The following is a 19,367-nucleotide window of genomic DNA, read 5'->3' as shown; positions in this document are numbered from 1 at the left end:
AACACGCCTCAACTCTAAGTTGGCGCAGCTGTTGCTGTGAACAGCTTTGATACTGCCGCTACTTCTACTGCCCGTGCCAAGCCGACAGAAGTGTGCTGATTGTTGAAACACAGCGACTGGCGGCTTGGCCGGTCAGCAGCGCCTTGTAAAGGCCCAATTGGAAGCAATGTCCCGCCAGCGGTGGCCCAGTGCGGCGACTACTGTGGGGAAACTTGGTTTGGGAGTGAGGGGGATGATGGACGGTAGGGTGGGAGACTAACAGGTGCGAGCAAGTACACAGTTCGGTTAAGCGGTCGTTCGGATAATCGACGCTCTACTGTATTAACATGTTTCTGCAGCTTTCAGCATATGAAAAGGTTCAAGAACATTTAATAGAAATACATTTGGACTAGTATTACATTGAAATAGGAATGCAGTAATGTTTGATAAATTACATTGCATCACTCATTGTTCGTGAATGTTTTTGCAAATTACAAAAGAGCCAGATAATCTTATTCATTCCTACCAATGTCAGCACTAGATTTCAGTACAAAGGACAGTATTACATGGTTATTATTTCCACAGTATTTTCTAAGGTGATTTTTACTCATGTTTTACAGTTTTGTATTTGTGACTTCAGATATAGTTGAAATCAGCTGTTACACTTTAGTAGGCAGAAGGTATATTCTGGCAACATACAATATCCTGTGGCTGTGAATGTTCACTGCAACATGATAATCGTGACCTTGGCACCTGTTTCACCACACTTGCCATTTGGATTCTTCCCCCAGACAAGTTTATCACAACTCAGCAGGTGCGAACTGGCACTACATGTCCTTGGTTCTCACCACCCACCTGGCCTGTATTTACGTTAATTTCTTCGGTCTTAACATTTCTTCACAGTAACTATTGCTTTAGTTTTATACATATTTCATTTCTTGACCTGTCTGTTTTTCATCGTCCCTCTGCCACCTCTATCACATGTAATGCACTTAGCATTTTGTTCTTACTAATTCATAAATGGTGTTTTAGAAGTAATCTCTGCCTTGTGTATTACCCTATCTTGCATCTTAAGCTCTTAGGGTTTCAAATCTTGTCCAGTGCAGTCCCCGAGATTAGTCTTTCCTTCTCATGTCATCCAGTTAGTCTCCCTTGATCTCGGGTTCTGGGTGACTTTTCCGAACTCTACCCCTTTTCTTAAACCTCTCCAGTCCTTTTGTTTCACCCTTCTTCCTTCCACTTCAACCCTTCTGCCAGAAGGTGCCATTGGCTCCGAAAGCTTGCATACATAATACCTTTTTTTATAAGTGTATTCTCCTGCCGCTGCATGGTGAGGAGATGGTTTTTCTCTCTCCAATTATGTTTTCACAAATTGATTATTTTCATCGATGTATTTCCTTCCTTCAGTATTGGTGTGACCTATGGAACTTTGCAGTCCTTAGGTACAGATCTTTCATCGAGCAAATGGTTGTATATGATTGCTAATATGGGATTATTGTATTGGCACACTCTGAAAGGAATCTAATTGGCCTACAGTCTGGACCAGAAGACTTGTCTCTATTAAGTGATCTGAGTTGCGTCATTACACCCACGATATATACTTCTAAGTTACTCATGTGGGCAGCAGTTCTTAATTTTAATTCTGGAATATTTACTTCACCATCTTTGGTAAATGAATTTTGGAAAACTGTGTTTTGTAATCCTGTTGTAGTGGCACTGTTATCAGTAACATTCCCGTTGCTGTCACACTGTGAAGGTATTGATTGATTGGCTGTCAGTGCAGCTGAGAGGAAACAAATGACTGTTCTTAACTGTCACACACTAGCTCTAATGACCTCTGAAGATGGTGTTCTGCCCTAATTTTCACATAAAGAAATAGCAATGTTGTACAGGAGCATGGTATTATTGGGGAAGTAGGGGGAGCGAGTAATTTTGATTAGGATAAAATTGATAATTTGACATTATGTACCGGTATACTGATAGTACAGATATTTGCAGTCAAGTATAATCTTGTATAATGTGAAAAATCTACATATGATCATGTGAAGGAGGTGTAATGCAAGGTGGTCACCTTTCATGTCATCAAATAAAACAATGAATGATTAATATTTGTTAACAATGTGTTGATATGTTTTGAAACTTTGACAGATGATTGGTTTATTGAAAACCTGCCCATTTTTATTGCATTATTGTACTCTGATTTCATTTTAATAAATTATTCCTGAAATGAGTTCATCCAAATATTTGCTCTCTTCATAAATATGGTTAAAAAATTTACTGGTTCGATAAACCAAAATTTTAATCTCTAATTCAAAAGTAGAATTTAATTAATGTGAGAAAGAGGTATGTTCCAGATTCAAACAACCTTGACACATGGCTAAAGCTCTGTAAATTTCTTTGTTTCAGATTAAATGGAAGGAATCTAACACATATCTTGTTAAATATAAGCACTGTTTATCCAGAGCAATTGCGCTGATGCGTTCATATGTGATTGATGCATTCCAACATGCCACTCAGCAAGTTCTGGCTCCAAGAGCTGTTGGTGGTAATCAGACAGAACAGCTAGAGAGAGATACTTCATTTGCTTTGTGTTATGGTAAATTTCAAGCATCAGCGCCTAAAGTCAAGCAAGTGATAATCCAAATTGAGGAAAGAGTTGCAAGAAATCAAGAGTAAGTTATTTTGTTGTATGTATTAACCTTGAAATGCTGCCCCCACCCCCTTCTTTTTTTTTTTTTTTTTTTAACAGTCTGATTAAATATTTTGATTTTTAAAAATCTCTTTGGATTGCAGGTCATTGATTTTCTGTAGACAAGCTGTATATTGCTAACTACAGATCTCAGTTACCTGTTTTATTTCTGCTCTCTCTTTTTATTCGTTGTTGATAAGAGGATACCACTGATTATGTATTTGTCCTGTGCAGTTCACAAGTCAAGGAAAAAGGAGTCATTTCATGTTCATTTTGATGATACACGTGTTTTATGAATACAGGGTGTCCCACTCAAACCTCGTTGATTTTAAGGACCCAGGAGAGAAAAACCACAGTAGTTACAAAAATGAAAAATGCACCACATTGCAGAGCATATCAAAGAATTTATATTCCCACGCCAGAAGTGCCAAGTATCATCGCCAGAGCGCAGCATGGTCACATGAAGTGTGAATGACGACTCCACAGCAGCGCACACAAGCAGTAGTGTGATTTGCAGAAACAAAATCAGCGATTACTGTGCAAAGAAATTATCATTGTGTGTATGAATCTCATCCACCTGATGTTAAAACAATTAAGCAATGGTATAGGAAGTTTCTGGCAACAGGAAGTGTTCTGAAACATCCAGGCAGTGCATGTTATGGAGTTTCAGAAGAGGCAGTGGAGGGCATCAGACAAACGTTTCTTAGGAGCCCACGTAAATCAGTTCATCAAGCATCTAGGGAACTTGATGTAACTTGATCAACTTTGCATCATGTAGTTCACCAGTGTCTTCGTATGTGTGCTTACAAAGTGCAAATTCTGCAACAACTTACATCAAACAACAAGATACACCAACAACAATTTGCTGCGGATATGCTGCAGCATGTTGATATGGATTCCAGCTTCCTGGATAGATGTTTATTCTCAGATAAGGCAGCCTTTCATCTATCAGGAAGGGATAGTAGGCATAATGCTCGGATTTGTGGTTCGCAAAATCCGCATGTTGTCATTGAACATGTTCGTGATAGCCCTAAACTAAACGTCTGGTGCGGGCTAATGCATGACAGGATTGTTGAACCCTTCTTCTTTGCGGAACAAACAGTGAATGGGTCAGTGTACCTGGACATATTGGAGCAGTTTGTGTATCCTCAGGTACAAGACTTGCAACCCAACATTGTTTTTTAACTCCGACGCATTGGTCAACGGCTGTTTGCAAGTTCCTGGATAGGAAATTTCCCAATCATTGGATCGGACGTGGAGGACCCGTTGCCTGGCCACCACGTTCACCCAACATATACCACTTGATTTGTTCATTTGGGGATTCGTGAAGGACCGCGTGTATGAGACCAAAGTGGACGATATGCCTACATTGCAATATTGTATCACTAATGCGATTCCAACAACAACAGAGGAAATGTTACAAAGAACTTGGCAAGAAATGGAATATAGACTCTGTATTCTTCGTGCTACAGATGGTTTACATGTAGGGGTGTATTGATGATAAATAAATAATTTCTTTAGATGCTCTACAATGTGGTGCATTTTTCATTGTCGTATACACTGGGACCCCCCCCCCCCCCCCCTCCTCCTCCTCCTCCTGTGTCTTTGAAATCAGGGAAGTTTGAGTGGGACACACTGTAAATTTTTTTTTTTTTTTTTCTGGCTTTACAGACTATTGATACTTTGAGGTTTTTCCTTGCAGAGATCAAGAAAATTATTTCAACTAAAAAAAAGTTTCCCCATAGGGCATTATATCTAATACATCTAACAGTATCTTAGTTACCTGTCCATTAGTAAAAATGATAAAGTTGGTCCTCAGTAAGCATTATTGATCATAAAATGAAGGAATACTTGAAAGGGACAACCTGTCTGAGTATTCAGTGTGTAGGAGTTATCTACTTCCACTTTTCTCTCCTCATCCCTATGACAGGAGCGGCCCTCACCAAATCTGGGGTCTGAGTGACCTGTTGCTCCTTCCTAGCCATCTCCAAACCAGCCCCCCCCCCCCCCCCCCCCCAGAGGAAGGAACTAGTAGTTCCAAAAAATAGAACAGTTTTTTTACTTCCATGTATGCCTATCAACAGTACTTAGAAATTTGATTAAAACAACAGTCGAGATTAAAGCCATCCTCAGATTTTTTAGAACCTGCAAGATAGGAACAGCAGAGTTACAAACAGTACTACTACATGTGGCGTTAAAAGAAATCAGAGAAATGCTGTAGCGTTTACCCCTATGGCTGGAGCTGGCGACTACTTGGTTCTTCACATGATACCAGAATCATACATTGGGGCCAAGCTGTGGAGCCATAGTGGGCAAATTTTCACGCTGACTGTGAATTCCGTCAGCAACAATCAATGGCATACGCTTCACAAGAACTGAAATGTCACTGCTGGATGAAATTTGTAAAGTAAGTTCTTGTAAGCCAAGTATGAGTACGGTACATAAGAAGTTAAAATATTATAAACCATGAGACTTCTCTATACGAACCATGTATAGAAAGTGTACAATGCCTGATGCAATAATATGTGCTAAGTCATGTCATCCAAACAAATATAAGAGCTTTCTTCTGTTCAGATGTTGAATAGAATGAATAAGCTACCACACTCAGCAGATCAAAAACAAAGAGAAAAAATTTCTATTCTCAAATAAATTGCTACAGCTGATGGTTAAGGTACTAAAATTGTCTCAGCTGTTTAACTGAGAGAATTGTATATGATTTTGTACATAGTGTATTACATTTCAGGCTAAAATATTCAAAAAGAAATTACTTTATTTCTGTTGTTACAATCGATATGTACTAACTCTGTATGTACAGTTAAGATTACTTTTCATTTAGAAACATTTGAAATTATGAAATATCTGGCACACTTAAAATTCCTGTTACTAATTGTGCAATCAGACAATATTTATTATGTTTACTTCTGGATTCATTTATGAAATAATGGTATAAATTAATAGGAAGTCATTCATCAGAAAAGTTGTAAACTCTTTGGAATATTGTTAGTACAACAGAATGAGTTGTTAGTGGGTATGCATCAGATGTTTTCGGATGTGTTTTTGTGTTCGGCAATAACAACGTAATTTTCAGTTTTGAATGGAATTTGTAAAGACAGTGTGATATAGAAAAATATGAAAGAATAAAAATCATTATAAAAACAAGCAATTCTTCAGTACTTATCTCATCAATTGGAACCATGAGAACATAGGATATCAAAAAATTTCAGCTTCAAGAATCAGCCCCTAGACATGAAGAACTGGAGCCACCTATGAGAAAAGAAGATAAGTATAAAAGTTTATTGTATATCTTACTCCTCTTGAAGCTTATTAAAAGTTTTGCTTGAAGTCAGTGACAATCAGCAAGTGATGTGAGGGAGGAGTAGATTACATTGTCTACATGGGAACTGCATCAGATAGGATAAAAAGGTTGTTAAAAAATACTGACCTAACATTAGCTTTCTCTACCACAAACATACTTGCAAAAAGCTGAAACATACTATTGGAAATTCAAAATATTGATTCTCATGATTTGGGATGTATAAATTAACATATAAGAATTGCCACAAGGTATGTATTGGACAGACTGGTAGGAGTTTCCAGACAAGATTCAAAGAGCATATGGAGGGTACAGCCTGCAGTAAATCTGCATTTGGACGACACCTAACGAGTAATAACCATTCAGAATGTGATATAGAACATGATATGCAAATCCTACATACTGTCCAAAAACGCATCTTGTTTGATACCTTGGCAGAACTTGATGAGATTTTCATCCACAAAAAGAAAGGGGCCCATCCCTTCTTAATGAACACACAGAATTATGAGATAAAGCACGTTTTGATCTTTTCCAGAATATCATTTGAACACAAGGATGCTGCATTTCCTCTTTTAATTTGCGATTTTTGCCTTGTATCCTGTCTTATCTTTGTTTTATGAAAATGAATTACATTACCACTATTTATTTTCTCTCACGTGTATATTAGCACTACTTTGTTACGAACTAGCTTTTTATCTCACATAGTTTTCATTTTATGGTGTACTTTGGGACCTGCTAGGTTAATAAGTACTGATGCTCATCTATGTTTTAACATGTTATCTTTCCATTTCTGTAAATTAATTGGATAACATTAATGTATCCATATAGTTTTAAGACCTGTATAGCCTTTTACCATCAGATTACTAACGATACGATGTTGTATATGTATTGAAGTTTCTAGAAGCCCATACCATGGAAGCATCCACACACAGGTGCCATTTTGTCACCATGACGCTTTGACAACAGCAGATGCTCTAGTGGTTAATGTGTCACTGTATTTGGTGCTGGAGGATACTAAGTAACATTTATATAACATTTGTAATTACAGACCAATATTCTTAGGTTTGCCGTAGAATCCTTGAACATATTCTCAGTTCGATAATAATGAACTTTCTTGGGACTGAGAGTCCTGTGTCCACAAATCAGCATGGTTTTAGAAAGAAACATTCGTGCGAAACTCAGCTTGCCCTTTTCACACGTGATATACTGTGAACTACAGATGAGGACAACAGACAGATTACATATTTCTAGATTTCCAGAAAGCATTTGACATAGTGCCCATTGCAGGCTGTTAACGAAGGTACGAGCGCATGGAATATGTTCACAGATATGTGAGTGGCTCGAAGACTTTTTACGTAGTAGAACCCAATATGCTGCCATCGATGGCGACGCGTTCATCGGAGACAAGGGTATCGTCAAAAGTGAACCCAGGGAAGTGTCATAGGACCACAGTTGTTCTCTGTATAGTATATACATAAATGATTTAACAGACAGGGTGGGCAGCCATCTGTGGGAAGGGAAGGCTATGTTCATTTCGAGAAACACGATTGAGGAAATTTAGAGAACCAGCATTTGAAGCTGACTGCCAAATGATTCTACTGCTGCCTACATACATTGCGCATAAGGACCATGAAGATAAGATACGAGAAATTAGGGCTCATATGGAGCCATATAGACTGTTATTTTTCCCTCACTCTATTTGCAAATGAAACAGGAGAGGAAATGACTAGTTGTGGTACAGGGTACCCTCCCACACATTGTATGGTGGCTTATGGTGGCTTGAGGAGTATCGATGTAGATGTAATATGATCACTTCCATTTAAGTGCCTAGTTTGTCATTAAAATAAAAAATAAAAAATTCCTGTCATATTGCGCCAAATATGTGACACACGTCGTCATAAGACAGCGATGTTTTCCAGTTTTTCCAGCAATTTATGAGTCGTCTGCACAACCTTAAACGATATCGTCCTGGATCGATACCGTGATTGCAGTCTGCATCCTCATGTGTATATCTTTGGTTTCTCAGTTCCAACTTTGGCCATTACATTGCCATGACAACAGCACCCCTTTCAGTACACACTTCCATGATTTCGTGGCGGCCATCTTGACCTTTACGTTGCGTAGACAACAGCGTAATTTTGAATTCCTAGCAGATGGAACTGCCTAGTAAATATACGACGACATGTATATCTTTTAATGGTTATGCTTTTTAATGTAATTTTATCTGCTGTTATGTCTGTATGTAATATCTGTATGTGCTTATAATAACTGCTCTCTAGTTTATTCACTTTTCAACGAAATATTAAGAACAATGTGTTTGTCACAACATGACCCTTTTTCATCTCTCGTCCTGTAAGTTTGTGTATTTTATGTTAACATAAATGATTGCTTGTGTGGTGGTTTATAATATTTTAACTTATGTACTCGTACTTGGTTTATGAGAACTTACTTTGCAAATTTGTGCAGCAGCAACATTTCAATTCTTGTGAAGCGTTTGCCATTGGTTGTTGCTGACAGAATTCTTAGTTGGCGCAGGAATTGCACACTATTTAATCTGTGTCTCCACAGCTGTTAGTCACCGTGTACGATCGTGGTATCTCGTGAAGAACTGAGGAGCCGCCAGCACCAGCCATAGTGGTAAACGCTACAGTATTTCTCTGATTTCTTTTAACTCCAAATGAAGTAGGACTGTTTGCAATTCTGCTGTTCCTACATTTGCAGGGCTTAAAAACTCTTAGGATGGTTTTAACATAAGCCAAAACCATTAATAATAAACGGATGTTATTGTGATCGTGACTGTTTTATCAAAGTTAGCACCAGACTGCCGCACTCCATAGACTGTTGTCTAAATTTATGGACATAGAAATTTGCTAATATTTTGAGGAATCAGCCTCAGTTGCACAAATTTTCTGGTCTTGTGCAACTGACGCTGAGTCCTCAAAATATTAGTCCATCACAGTTGCTTACGGGGCTGCAATATGCTAAACATTCATAGAAATTTGCCTCCTGAGGCAATTACTGGCCAGCTATTCTCCATGTAAGTTTTGTTTTCTCAAGCAGATGTTTCCATTGATAAAATTACAGATACAAAAATTCAGCTAAGAGCTCATTTACTTTGCTTTACTTGTTGTGCAAGTTCCCATAGACTCATAACTAGCACCCAGTGCCTCAGTATTTGCATCATCAGAAGGTAAAACAAAACAATCCTCAGACTTCTCTTGTATTGGCTGAATGTAGGCTTTCCCAGCATATGCTACCTAAACCTCTAGTGTTCCATCCAGGTTGCAGTGTTATTATTGTTAAACCCCTTGCCCTATTAATAGTGATGACCATTTTGTACACATTATGACAGAATTTGTTTGCATAATATTCCTAAATCTTGTAGCATGGAGTAAAATTCTTTTTTGTCTGTGACCGCATTGTCATTGTCGGAAGTTCCACACGTTGTTACCCCCCTGTGGGTCCCGGGGTTAGAATATGCCCGAGGTATTCCTGCCTGTCGTATGAGGCGGCTAAAAGGAGTTTCATATGTTCGACCTTTATATGATTGTCCCCTGCAGGGTTGACCTCCATTCTTCAAAATTTTCCCGAAGAGCGAGCCAATTGGTGAAGGACGCCTTACAAGGCGCATTGTGTCCATCATGCATTGATCTTTAGCCCACTTTCTCATCATCGCATTGCAGTCCTACCCGTTCTCCATCTCTTCGGCGAGGACACCTTCCTGGGTGCGTTTTCCACCATGCACTATGCAGTGTCGATCTCTGCGTCGACGATGACCATGGACTTCTTTGCACCTGATATCCAGCACGGTAGCCAGTCTGTTTTGGTGGGGCCACCGTGTACCTATTGGTTGTAGCCCCCTGATCACACAGGGATTGCTCTGCTGGTGCCTGCGCCGTAACTCCCCACGTATGCCAAGGGGTAGATGCCCATCCCCCCTGGGGCATCGGGACTCCCGGCAATGGCCATCCTGCCATCCCTTCCCTGGCCACGCCATGGGAGGAATGTCAGGCTAAGGATGGCAGCGGATCTTACTCGCCCTGGTACCTTATATGTTTGAGAGCTGATGGGAAAGCTTCCATGACGATGAAGCCTCAGTTTTTTTTGTTGACCATTTAGAGGACAAGTTCGGGGAGGTGGAGGGCTTGTCCAAAATGAGAGCTGGGTCAGTCTTGATCAAAACAGCATCCTCTGCCCAGTCACGGGAGTTACTCACTTGTGAGAAGCTGGGGGATGTTTCTGTAACCATCACGCCCCACAAGAGCTTAATTATGGGGCAGGGTATCATATTTCACAGAGACCTTCTTTTGCAGTCCAACGATGAGCTACAAACCAATTTAGAGCGGTGAGGTGTACATTTCATCTGGCATGTCCGGTCCGAACGATAATCTGGTTGCCACCAGTGCCTTCATCTTGGTCTTTGAGGGTGGTAGATTGCCCGAGAAGGTCAAGGTGATGCTCTACCGGTGTGATGTAAAGCCCTCTATCCCTCCCCTGATGCAGTGCTTTAAGTGCTGGAAGTTCAGCCGTATGTCTTCCCGCTCTACTTCCAGCATCACATGCCGAGATTGCAGAAGCCCATCACATCCCAATACTCCATGTGCCCCACCTCCCATCTGTGTCAACTATGGAGAGCACCATTCGCCTTGCTCGCCTGACTGCAGGATTCTCCGGATAGAAAGGAAAATCATGGAGTAGAAGACCCTGGACAGACTGACCTACACTGAGTCTAAGAGAAAATTTGAAAGCCTGCATCCTGTGCGTATGACATCTTACGCCGCTGCTACAACAGTTCTGGCACCATCAGCTCCACCAACCCAGGTCACCTCTCAGAGCCGGAAGACTAAGACTACACCTGCCCCCTTGATGGTGGGGGGCATTTTCCTCCCTGTTGCTCCTGCACCACCTACTTTGGGAGCAACACCCCCTCTCCCTCCCCCCCCTCCCCCCCCCCCCCCCAACCATCTTTGACATCCTTCCTCACTTCTAAGCCAGAGAGTCATAAGTCTTCTTTGGCTTCTCTTGCTAGGAAAGGGTCCCTTGGGTCGCTCCCTTCCCAGGTTTCTGCTAGTGCGAAAGAGGTCACCCACCAGTGGCTGAAGAGCTCAAAAGCAGCTGGTCGTAGGGCTTCATGGTCATCCTCAATCCCGGCGACTCAGCCAGTGAAGTCCTCACAACCAGGGAAACCCAAGGAGCAGCGAGAGAAATCCAGAAAGAAAACCCCTAAGACCAAGGAAATTGCGGTGGCACCCCCACCACCGTTACCTACAAGCTCTGCGGCTGAGGATGGGGTGGAGATTTTGGCATCCGCTGTGGACCTAGATCTCGCCAGACCCTCAGACACAATGGATATAGACTGCTCAGCTGCTCAGGGAATAAGTCGGTGGTAGCAGGTGAACCTGAGGCGTAAACTGCCTCATTGAATGTTCTATGCCTTTCCAGTCTCACGATGTCATCCTCTAGTGGAATTGCGGTGTTTTTTTCCACCGCCTGGCTGAGCTTCGACAACCGTTAAGCTTTACACCTGCTATCTGCATTGCCCCCCAGGAAACCTGGGCAATGCGGAACCCTGCCCTCCGCAGCTATAAAGGATATTACAGGAACCGTAGTGACTGTAATCGAGTGTCAGGTGTAGCTGTGTTTATGTCCTAAACTCGGTCTGTAGTGAACATGTGTGCCTTCAAACCCTCTTGAAGCTGTGGCTGTCAGAATAAGGATGGCGCAGGAAATAACTGTCTGCAATGTATATCTTCCTCCAGATGGTGCAGTACCCCTGAATGTATATCTTCCTCCAGATGGTGCAGTACCCCTGAATGTATTAGCTGCACTGATTGATCAACTCCCGAACCTTTCCTACTTCTGGGGGATTTTAATGCCCATAACCCCTTGTGGTGTGGTACCATGCTTACTGACCAAGGCAGAGATGTCAAAACTTTACTGTCGCAATTCAACCTCTGCCTTTTAAATACTGGGGCTGCCATACATTTCAGTGTGGCTCATGGTAGTTACTCGGCCATTGATTTATCAATTTTGCAGCCCAGGACTTCTCCCATCTATCCACGGGAGAGCACGTGACAACCTGTGTGGTAGTGACCACTTCCCCATCTTCCTGTCTCTGCCCCAGCGTCAGGCACATGGACGCCTGCCCAGATTGGCTTTGAACAAGGTGAACTGGGGAACTTTCACCTCCGCTGTCACCGCTGAATCTCCCCCACACGGTAACATCTATGTGATGGTTGTGCAGGTGACTAGCACAATTGTTTTCATGGCAGAAAACACGATCCCTCACTCTTTAGGGGGCCTGAGATGTAAGGCAGTCCCTTGGTCCTCACCGGAAGTAGTTGAAGCAATTAAGGAGCGTCAGCGAGCTCTACAGCGGCATAAGTGGCACTCTTCCCTGGAGCACCTCATAGCCTTTAAACGGCTCCATGCCCGTGTTCGCTACCTTATCAAACAACGGAAGGAGGAGTGTTGGGAGAGATACGTCTCCACCATTGAGTGCCACATCTCACCTTCCCAAGTCTGGGGAAAGATCAAATGTCTTTTCAGGTACCAGGCACCAACAGCTGTCCCCAGTGTTACCATAAATGGCAAGCTATGTACTGATGCAAATGCAATTGCTGAGCACTTTGTTCGAGCCTTTGTGTCGGTGAATTAACCCCCAGCCTTTCGCACACTCAAACGGCGGCTGGATGGGAACGTCCTCTCATTCACTACATGCTGCAGTGAATCCTATAATGCCCCATTTACAGAGTGGGAGCTCCTCAGTGCCCTTGCACATTGCCCCGACACAACTCCTGGGCCTGATCACATCCACAGCCTGATGATTAAACATCTCTCATCTGACTACAAGCGACATCTTATCATCTTCAACCAGATCTGGTGCAATGGTGTCTTTCCATCGCAATGGTGGGAGGGCACCATCATTCCAGTGCTCAAACCCTGTAAAAACCCACTTGATGTGGATAGCTATCGGCCCATCAGCCTCACCAACTTTCTGCGTAAGCTGCTGGAACATATGGTATGTCGGCGGTTGGGTTGAGTCCTGGAGTCTTGTGGCTTACTGGCTCCATGTCAGGGCAGCTTCCTCCAGGGTCGCTCTACCACTGATAATCTTGTGCACATCGAGTCTGCCATCCGAAGAGCCTTTTCCAGACGGCAACACCTGATTGCCATCTTTTTTGACTTACATAAAGCATACGACACAACTTTGCGACATTATATCCTTTCCACATTGTACGACTGGGGTCTCCGGGGAACACTTCCGATTTTTATCCAAAACTTCCTGTTGCTCCATACTATCCATGTCCAAGTTGGTGACTCCCATGGTTCCATTGATGTCCAGGAGAATGAGGGCTCTGTATTGAGTATCTCTCTATTTTTAGTGGCCATTAACGGTCAAGCAGTAGCTGTCGGACCCTCCGTCTCACCTTCTTTGTATGCAGGCGACTTCTGCATTTCGTACTGCTGCTCCAGTACTGTTGTTGCTGAGTGGCACCTCCAGGGAGCTATCCACAAGGCGCAGTCATGGGCTCTAGCCCACGGCTTCCAGTTTTCAGCCGCAAAGTCATGTGTTGTGCACTTCTGTCGGCGTCGTACCGTTCATCCAGAAACCGCACTGTACCTTAATGATGATCCACTCACTGCAGTGGAGACATATCAATTCCTAGGACTGGTTTTCGATGCACAATTGACTTGGCTGCCTCATCTTTGTCAGCTTAAGCAGAAGTGCTGGCAGCACCTTAATGCCCTCCGTTGCCTGAGCAACACCAATTGGGATGCAGATTGCTGTACGCTGCTGCAGTTCTGCAGAGCCCTTGTCCAATCCTGAATTGAATATGGGAGTGTGGCTTATGGTTCGGCAGTGCCTTCAGCATTGCATTTACTTGACCCTGTGCACCACTGTGGGGTTCGATTAGTGACAGGAGCTTTTAGAATGAGTCCGGTGACCAGCGTACTGGTGGAGGCTGGTGTCCCTCCACTGCAGATCAGATGTGCGCAAGTGCTCGCCAGTTACGCAGCACACATTCACAGTTCCCCTGAGCATCTGAATTACTGTCTCCTTTTCCCGCTCGCGGCAGTCCATCTCCCGCATCAGCGGCCCAGGTCAGGGCTAATGATTGCAGTTCGCGAGCAGTCTCTTCTCTCCGAACTGAAGTCCTTCCCTTTACCACCTCCACTTGCGGTTCGTTCATGTACGCCTCCCTGTTGTATGCCTCGGCTGCAGCTTCATCTGGACCTTTTGCATGGCCCTAACAACTCCGTTAACCCTGCCACTCTCCGCTGTCACTTCCTCTTGATTCTTGACGTGTTCCGGATCTCTGAAGTGGTTTACACCGGCGGCTCAATGGCTGATGATCACGAGGCTTCGCATATGTTCATGGAGGACGTATTGAGCAGCACTCCTTGCCAGTTGGCTGCAGTGTTTTCACTGCAGAGCTGGTGGCCATATCTCGTGCTCTTGAGTACATCCTCTCATGCCCTGGTGAGTCGTTTCTCCTGTGTACTGACTCATTGAGCAGCCTACAAGCTATCGACCAGTTCTACCCTCGCCACCCTCTGGTAGTGTCCATTCATGAGTCCATCTATGCCCTGGAACAGTCCTCTCGTTCTATGGTGTTTGTGTGGACCCCAGGACACGTCAGAATCTCCGGCAACGAACTTGCTGACAGGCTGGCCAAATAAGTGACGTGGAAACCACTTCTGGAGATAGGCATCTCTGAAGCTGACCTGCATTCTGTCTTACACCACAGGGTTTTCCAGCTTTGGGAGATGGAATGGCATAACAGCACACACAACAAACTGCGTGTCATTAAGGAAGCTATGAATGTGTGGAAGTCTTCCATGCAGGCCTCTCGCAGGGAATCAGTTGTCCTCTGCCGGCTCCGCATTGGCCATACGTGGATAATGCAGTGTTACCTACCCCGTCGTGAGGATCCACCTAAGTGTCGCTGTGTCTCCCAAATAACAGTCGTCCACGTCTTGCTGGACTGCCCACTTGTAGCCACTATGCGGCAGACTTTTAACTTTCCCAGCACCCTGTCTTTGGTGTTGGGTGACAATGCCTTTACAGCAGCTTTAGTTTTATGTTTTATCTGTGAGAGTGGGTTTTATACTTCTATGTAGGTTTTAGTGCATGTCCTTTGTCCCTCTGTCCCCTCCACCCTAGTGCTTTTAGGGTGGAGGTTTTAATGTGTTGCAGAGTGGCTGGCTTTCCCTTTTTACTCTCGTGTTTGGCCAGCCACTGTACTCTGCTTTCATGTTTTACTCTCTTCTGTTTCTAGCATCTCTCTGTTGTTTTCTTGCCCTCTTTAGTTCCATTTATTGTTCATAGCCTTCCCTTCGTCCTTGTGGCTTTTCCTTTCTTTCTGTTTTGTGTTATATGTTTCGTCCGTTATATTCTCACACTTGTGGCATTGTTTTATTAGGAACAAGGGACCGATGACCTCGTAGTCTGGTCCCTTCTCCCACCTTTAAACCAACCAACCAACATGTTGATAATATGGTCACAGACCCAGAAGAATTTTATTGACTGTGATAATGGCCAGAGAAGTTACACTTTTGTAGCATTGCTTTCTTTATATAACAATGTTGTGATCTGGACACTCTAACTTTGAGGATGTGGGTTAAATGTATTTTTGTGGTATAGATTTGTAAGAGGAGCCTTTGAAGCAGTGGATCATATGCACTTGTCTCTGCAAATTAACAGACCACATATACACCACAGAGCACTGAGGCAGATTATGCAGATTGCAGACTGCTACTCAAAATTCAGAATCCGAAACTAGTACATATGGGTAGCATACATCTGATCAGTTGGTAAAGAGAAGTTTGTGTCAAGACTTAAATTTTCACATTGAAAAAGGAGGTAATCAAAGAAACCTGAAATCCATAATATAACTGCAAATGGAAGAATGCAGGTGGTGGTGGTGGTGGTGGTGGTGGTGGTTACAGTTATGACGATAACGACGACGATGATGATGCAAACAATTGATAGTCAATAAAATTACTCTTTTTCTCTTTTGTCACCCCTTCAGCAGGGGTGTATATAAACCATTTATCTGCCCTACGGCCTCATAAGAATGTGGATTCACAGTAATTTGGAGGTAGAAATGAGTCTAGTTGACTAGTAGCCACATAAACTGCCAAACTGTTCTACTATGGCATGTCAGTCGGTCTTCACAGATCCTCAAAAGTAGATCTCAAATCAGACATCAGTGACGTGCAGATCCATAATTTCTAGGTTGGTCCTTTAAAATAGTGCTATCACCTCAGGTGCTACATGTTTTTATCACAGAGGCAAACAAACAGTTAACACACTACACCATTTCACAAATCTTGTCTATGGTGACCTGAAATAGATTGCTAAGATTCATATGGACTCAGAAATGTGTGCTTTAAGAATGTTGAAAGGGAATAATAATGCAAGTTTTCAAGAGGGGAGATAGAAAGGTGTGTGATAACTATCGAGATATACTCGTATCACTAGTAGCAAAAATGCTGGAGATGATAATGGAAAGAAGACTGAGGGGGGAAAAAGTGGAAGGTCACTTAGAAGAGGAGCAGCATGGCTTTCGAAATGGTACATCAACAGTGGACCCAATTTTTAGTATGAGATAGTTGATGGAAAGGCATTGGGAGTATAGGAAGGATCTGGTGGTGATATTTCTTGACTTGGTGAACACTTGCAGTTGTGTTCCTAGTGAAGAGGTATGGGAAAACTTAGGGAAAAAGTGAGTTAAAACAAACAATTGAAATTCTTCAAGCAGTGTTGACAAAAGTTTCAGCTGTGTCCAGATCCAGGTAGGAAGGACTGGCTGATTTAAGTTGTTAAGGGATTGAGGCAAGAAAGTGTGGTGTCATTATCATCATTTATAATGTATTAAATCATGAAGGCATTGACTCATAGAGGAAAGGGTATTGTTATTTGTGGTGCACTTGGGTTGTGGGGAACCAACAGTATGGATGTACAAGCAGAACTAGAAATCTTGAATGAAGAAATCAATATGTGTGGCATGAAATGCAGTGTATAGGGAAACAAGACTGTGTTAGTAACCAAAGTAGAAAGTGAAGTTGTGACAAATTAATAGTAAAGGACAGGTTATTGAAGTTGTGAACAACTTAAATATTTAGATAGTGTGATAGTGCAGAATGCAAGGATGGAGGCAGAAATTATCATAAAAGTGCAACAGAATGATGCCGTGTTTGAGGGGCTTAGTCAGGAGAAGGGAGATGCCAATGAAGTGTAAGGAAGTGCATCAGACATCTGGACAATGACAAGAAGAGAGGAGAGTAGATGCCCAGTCAGTGAAATGAAATTACTGAGAAACATGCTAGGGCAAATGAGGAGAGTGTTTGTGATAAATGGAGATTCTGGGAAGGAAATGGTGGTAGAAAAGGTGATTGATAGGACTGAGAAGTGTGGGGGGACGGATAGTAAAGTAGTTTGGACACACAAAGAGGAGGGAAGATGGAAGCATACTAAAACAAACCGATAGTAAAATGGTTTGGACACACAGAGGGAAGATGGAAGCATACTAAAACAAACAAATGATGGAAGCCAAGTCTGAGGGCAAGAGGAGATGCAGAACAAGATGGGGCAAGAGGAGACGCAGAGTGAGATGGATTGACTTCATCAAGACCAGTTGAAAAAAGCATCCGGAGTGGAATGAAACAGTTATAGAAGAAGAAGAATGGTGGAAATGTGAGGGAAAGTGGAGAGGTGCCACAAATGTCCCAACCTGCCCTTTTTGCTGATTAAAAGAGAAATGAAGAAGATGACAGAAAGCCTCAGCCATTATTATTCTGATGAAACCTTCTTGGGCTTCCATCTGGGTGACAGTACCAAACTTCCATGATTTTTCTAATGGTGTCACGCTCATCATCTACCCATATGTATACTTTAGTGCCAGACATCGTCTGACAGGCCAGAGTCTGGCGAACTTTGGCGGGAGTAGGGGGGACTGCTGTTCAACTCTCAGTGCATTTCGTCTCGGTGAGACTCAAAATGTCAACTACTGGGTGGGTTCTTTCTGCAAAGCTGCTAGTGCAGGGTTCAGTGCCGAATTTAGCTGGTAGCTCTTGTTCCTGTTCATGAGAGTTTATGGAACCTTATCTCAGTATATCATTTGGTGATTCTTTCCCAAAAGCCACATGCTCGGCACAACAGTTTTTTTTTTCAAATTAGAATGTATGTTGGTTGTTGAGGCAGGGTTCTGTCACTGCTGGTGTATCTTCGTAACCATGTAATGCGTTGCATGCAACATTGTGAGATGCAGAGCTGTGTGTGCGTGATGAGGTGGTGGGCACAGTGACAAGAGATGCTGTGTATATCAGGTAATTGCAGTTGTAGTTTGATCTTTTCTGAGCCTAGCACATCTTTCATTTTGTGTGGTGATCAAAAGAAGACATTGACGTTGTTTCCGAGGCTTCTCGCCATTTTGGGTGAGGGAGGCCCAATATAGGAGATAAATTTTCTGGAGTGCATGCCCAAACTGTGCTTCACTGTACCCATTCTGGCAAAACACATCTCTCGGGTGTTGCAGCGGAGCTGGGAGACTGTCTCCATCCCAAATGGCATATGCCCTGTGTACTGGGTCATTTGAACTGTGTAATGCTGCACTGGAGGGTCTTCTTTTTGTATACTGCACGTCCAAGGATACATCGTGTTTTGTAATTTGGACAAATTACTTTCCTTACACATGATAGTAGTGTATGTGTAACTATCAAAGTATCTAGAGGTAGAGTGATTAAGGTGACATGGTGACGTAGATCTTCAGTCTTTGTGTTAACGTAAGTGACAGTAGTGACTCAACATGCACTCGGATGCTGATGGTGTTAAAAGTTTACTCACACTGATCAATGTTCTGACATCAGTTACTACTTGCATAATCCTTTCTACCAGTAGTATGCATGACTACAGTTGTAAGTTTAATGTTCACCTATTATATGCTGGTGGATGGACAGCTTTGTGACTCGCACTCACACGTGCCGACTAATGCTTAAAAATGGCATAATAGCTGAAATGGGTCAGTAGTGGAAAATAAATAATACAGCTGTTGAAGGAGATAAATGTTGTCATTTCAGAAATTTTATAACACTATAGTACTTGCCCAAAGAAAAGTAATTACAATAATCATCACCTTAGGAAATGGAAGGCTGACATTCAGGAAGTTGTCAGAAAAATAACATGTGGAGAACATGAAAGGAAGCCCCTGAGATGTGGGGGGATGAATTATGCAAAATGTCCGTAGGAAAATGGGATGTGCCATAAATCGCCTCATTTCATAAATAAGAATGAAATTGTTCATTCAAAAATTGTTCAGGCATGTGAAAAAAAAAATTTTTATGTTCATATTGTGCCAGTTGGCATCGTCGTCGTTGTCA

The 19,367-nt window shown here is 42.6% G+C and overlaps 1 protein-coding gene across 1 annotated transcript in view; it reads left to right on the top strand.

The window, feature by feature from the left end:
- Nucleotides 1-19,367, top strand: part of LOC126456041 (conserved oligomeric Golgi complex subunit 3) — a 116,712-nt gene that overhangs the window by 32,188 nt on the left and 65,157 nt on the right. Inside the window, exon 6 of the mRNA XM_050091799.1 lies at nt 2,386-2,651. Within this exon, the coding sequence (XP_049947756.1) occupies nt 2,386-2,651 (266 nt within the window). The remainder of the gene's footprint in view (nt 1-2,385; nt 2,652-19,367) is intronic.

This window comes from Schistocerca serialis, chromosome 1, assembly GCF_023864345.2.
Source record: "Schistocerca serialis cubense isolate TAMUIC-IGC-003099 chromosome 1, iqSchSeri2.2, whole genome shotgun sequence".
NCBI lineage: Eukaryota > Metazoa > Arthropoda > Insecta > Orthoptera > Acrididae > Schistocerca > Schistocerca serialis.
The sequence above is the reverse complement of the archived record's forward strand: the minus strand, read 5'-3'. Positions and strand labels throughout refer to the sequence as shown.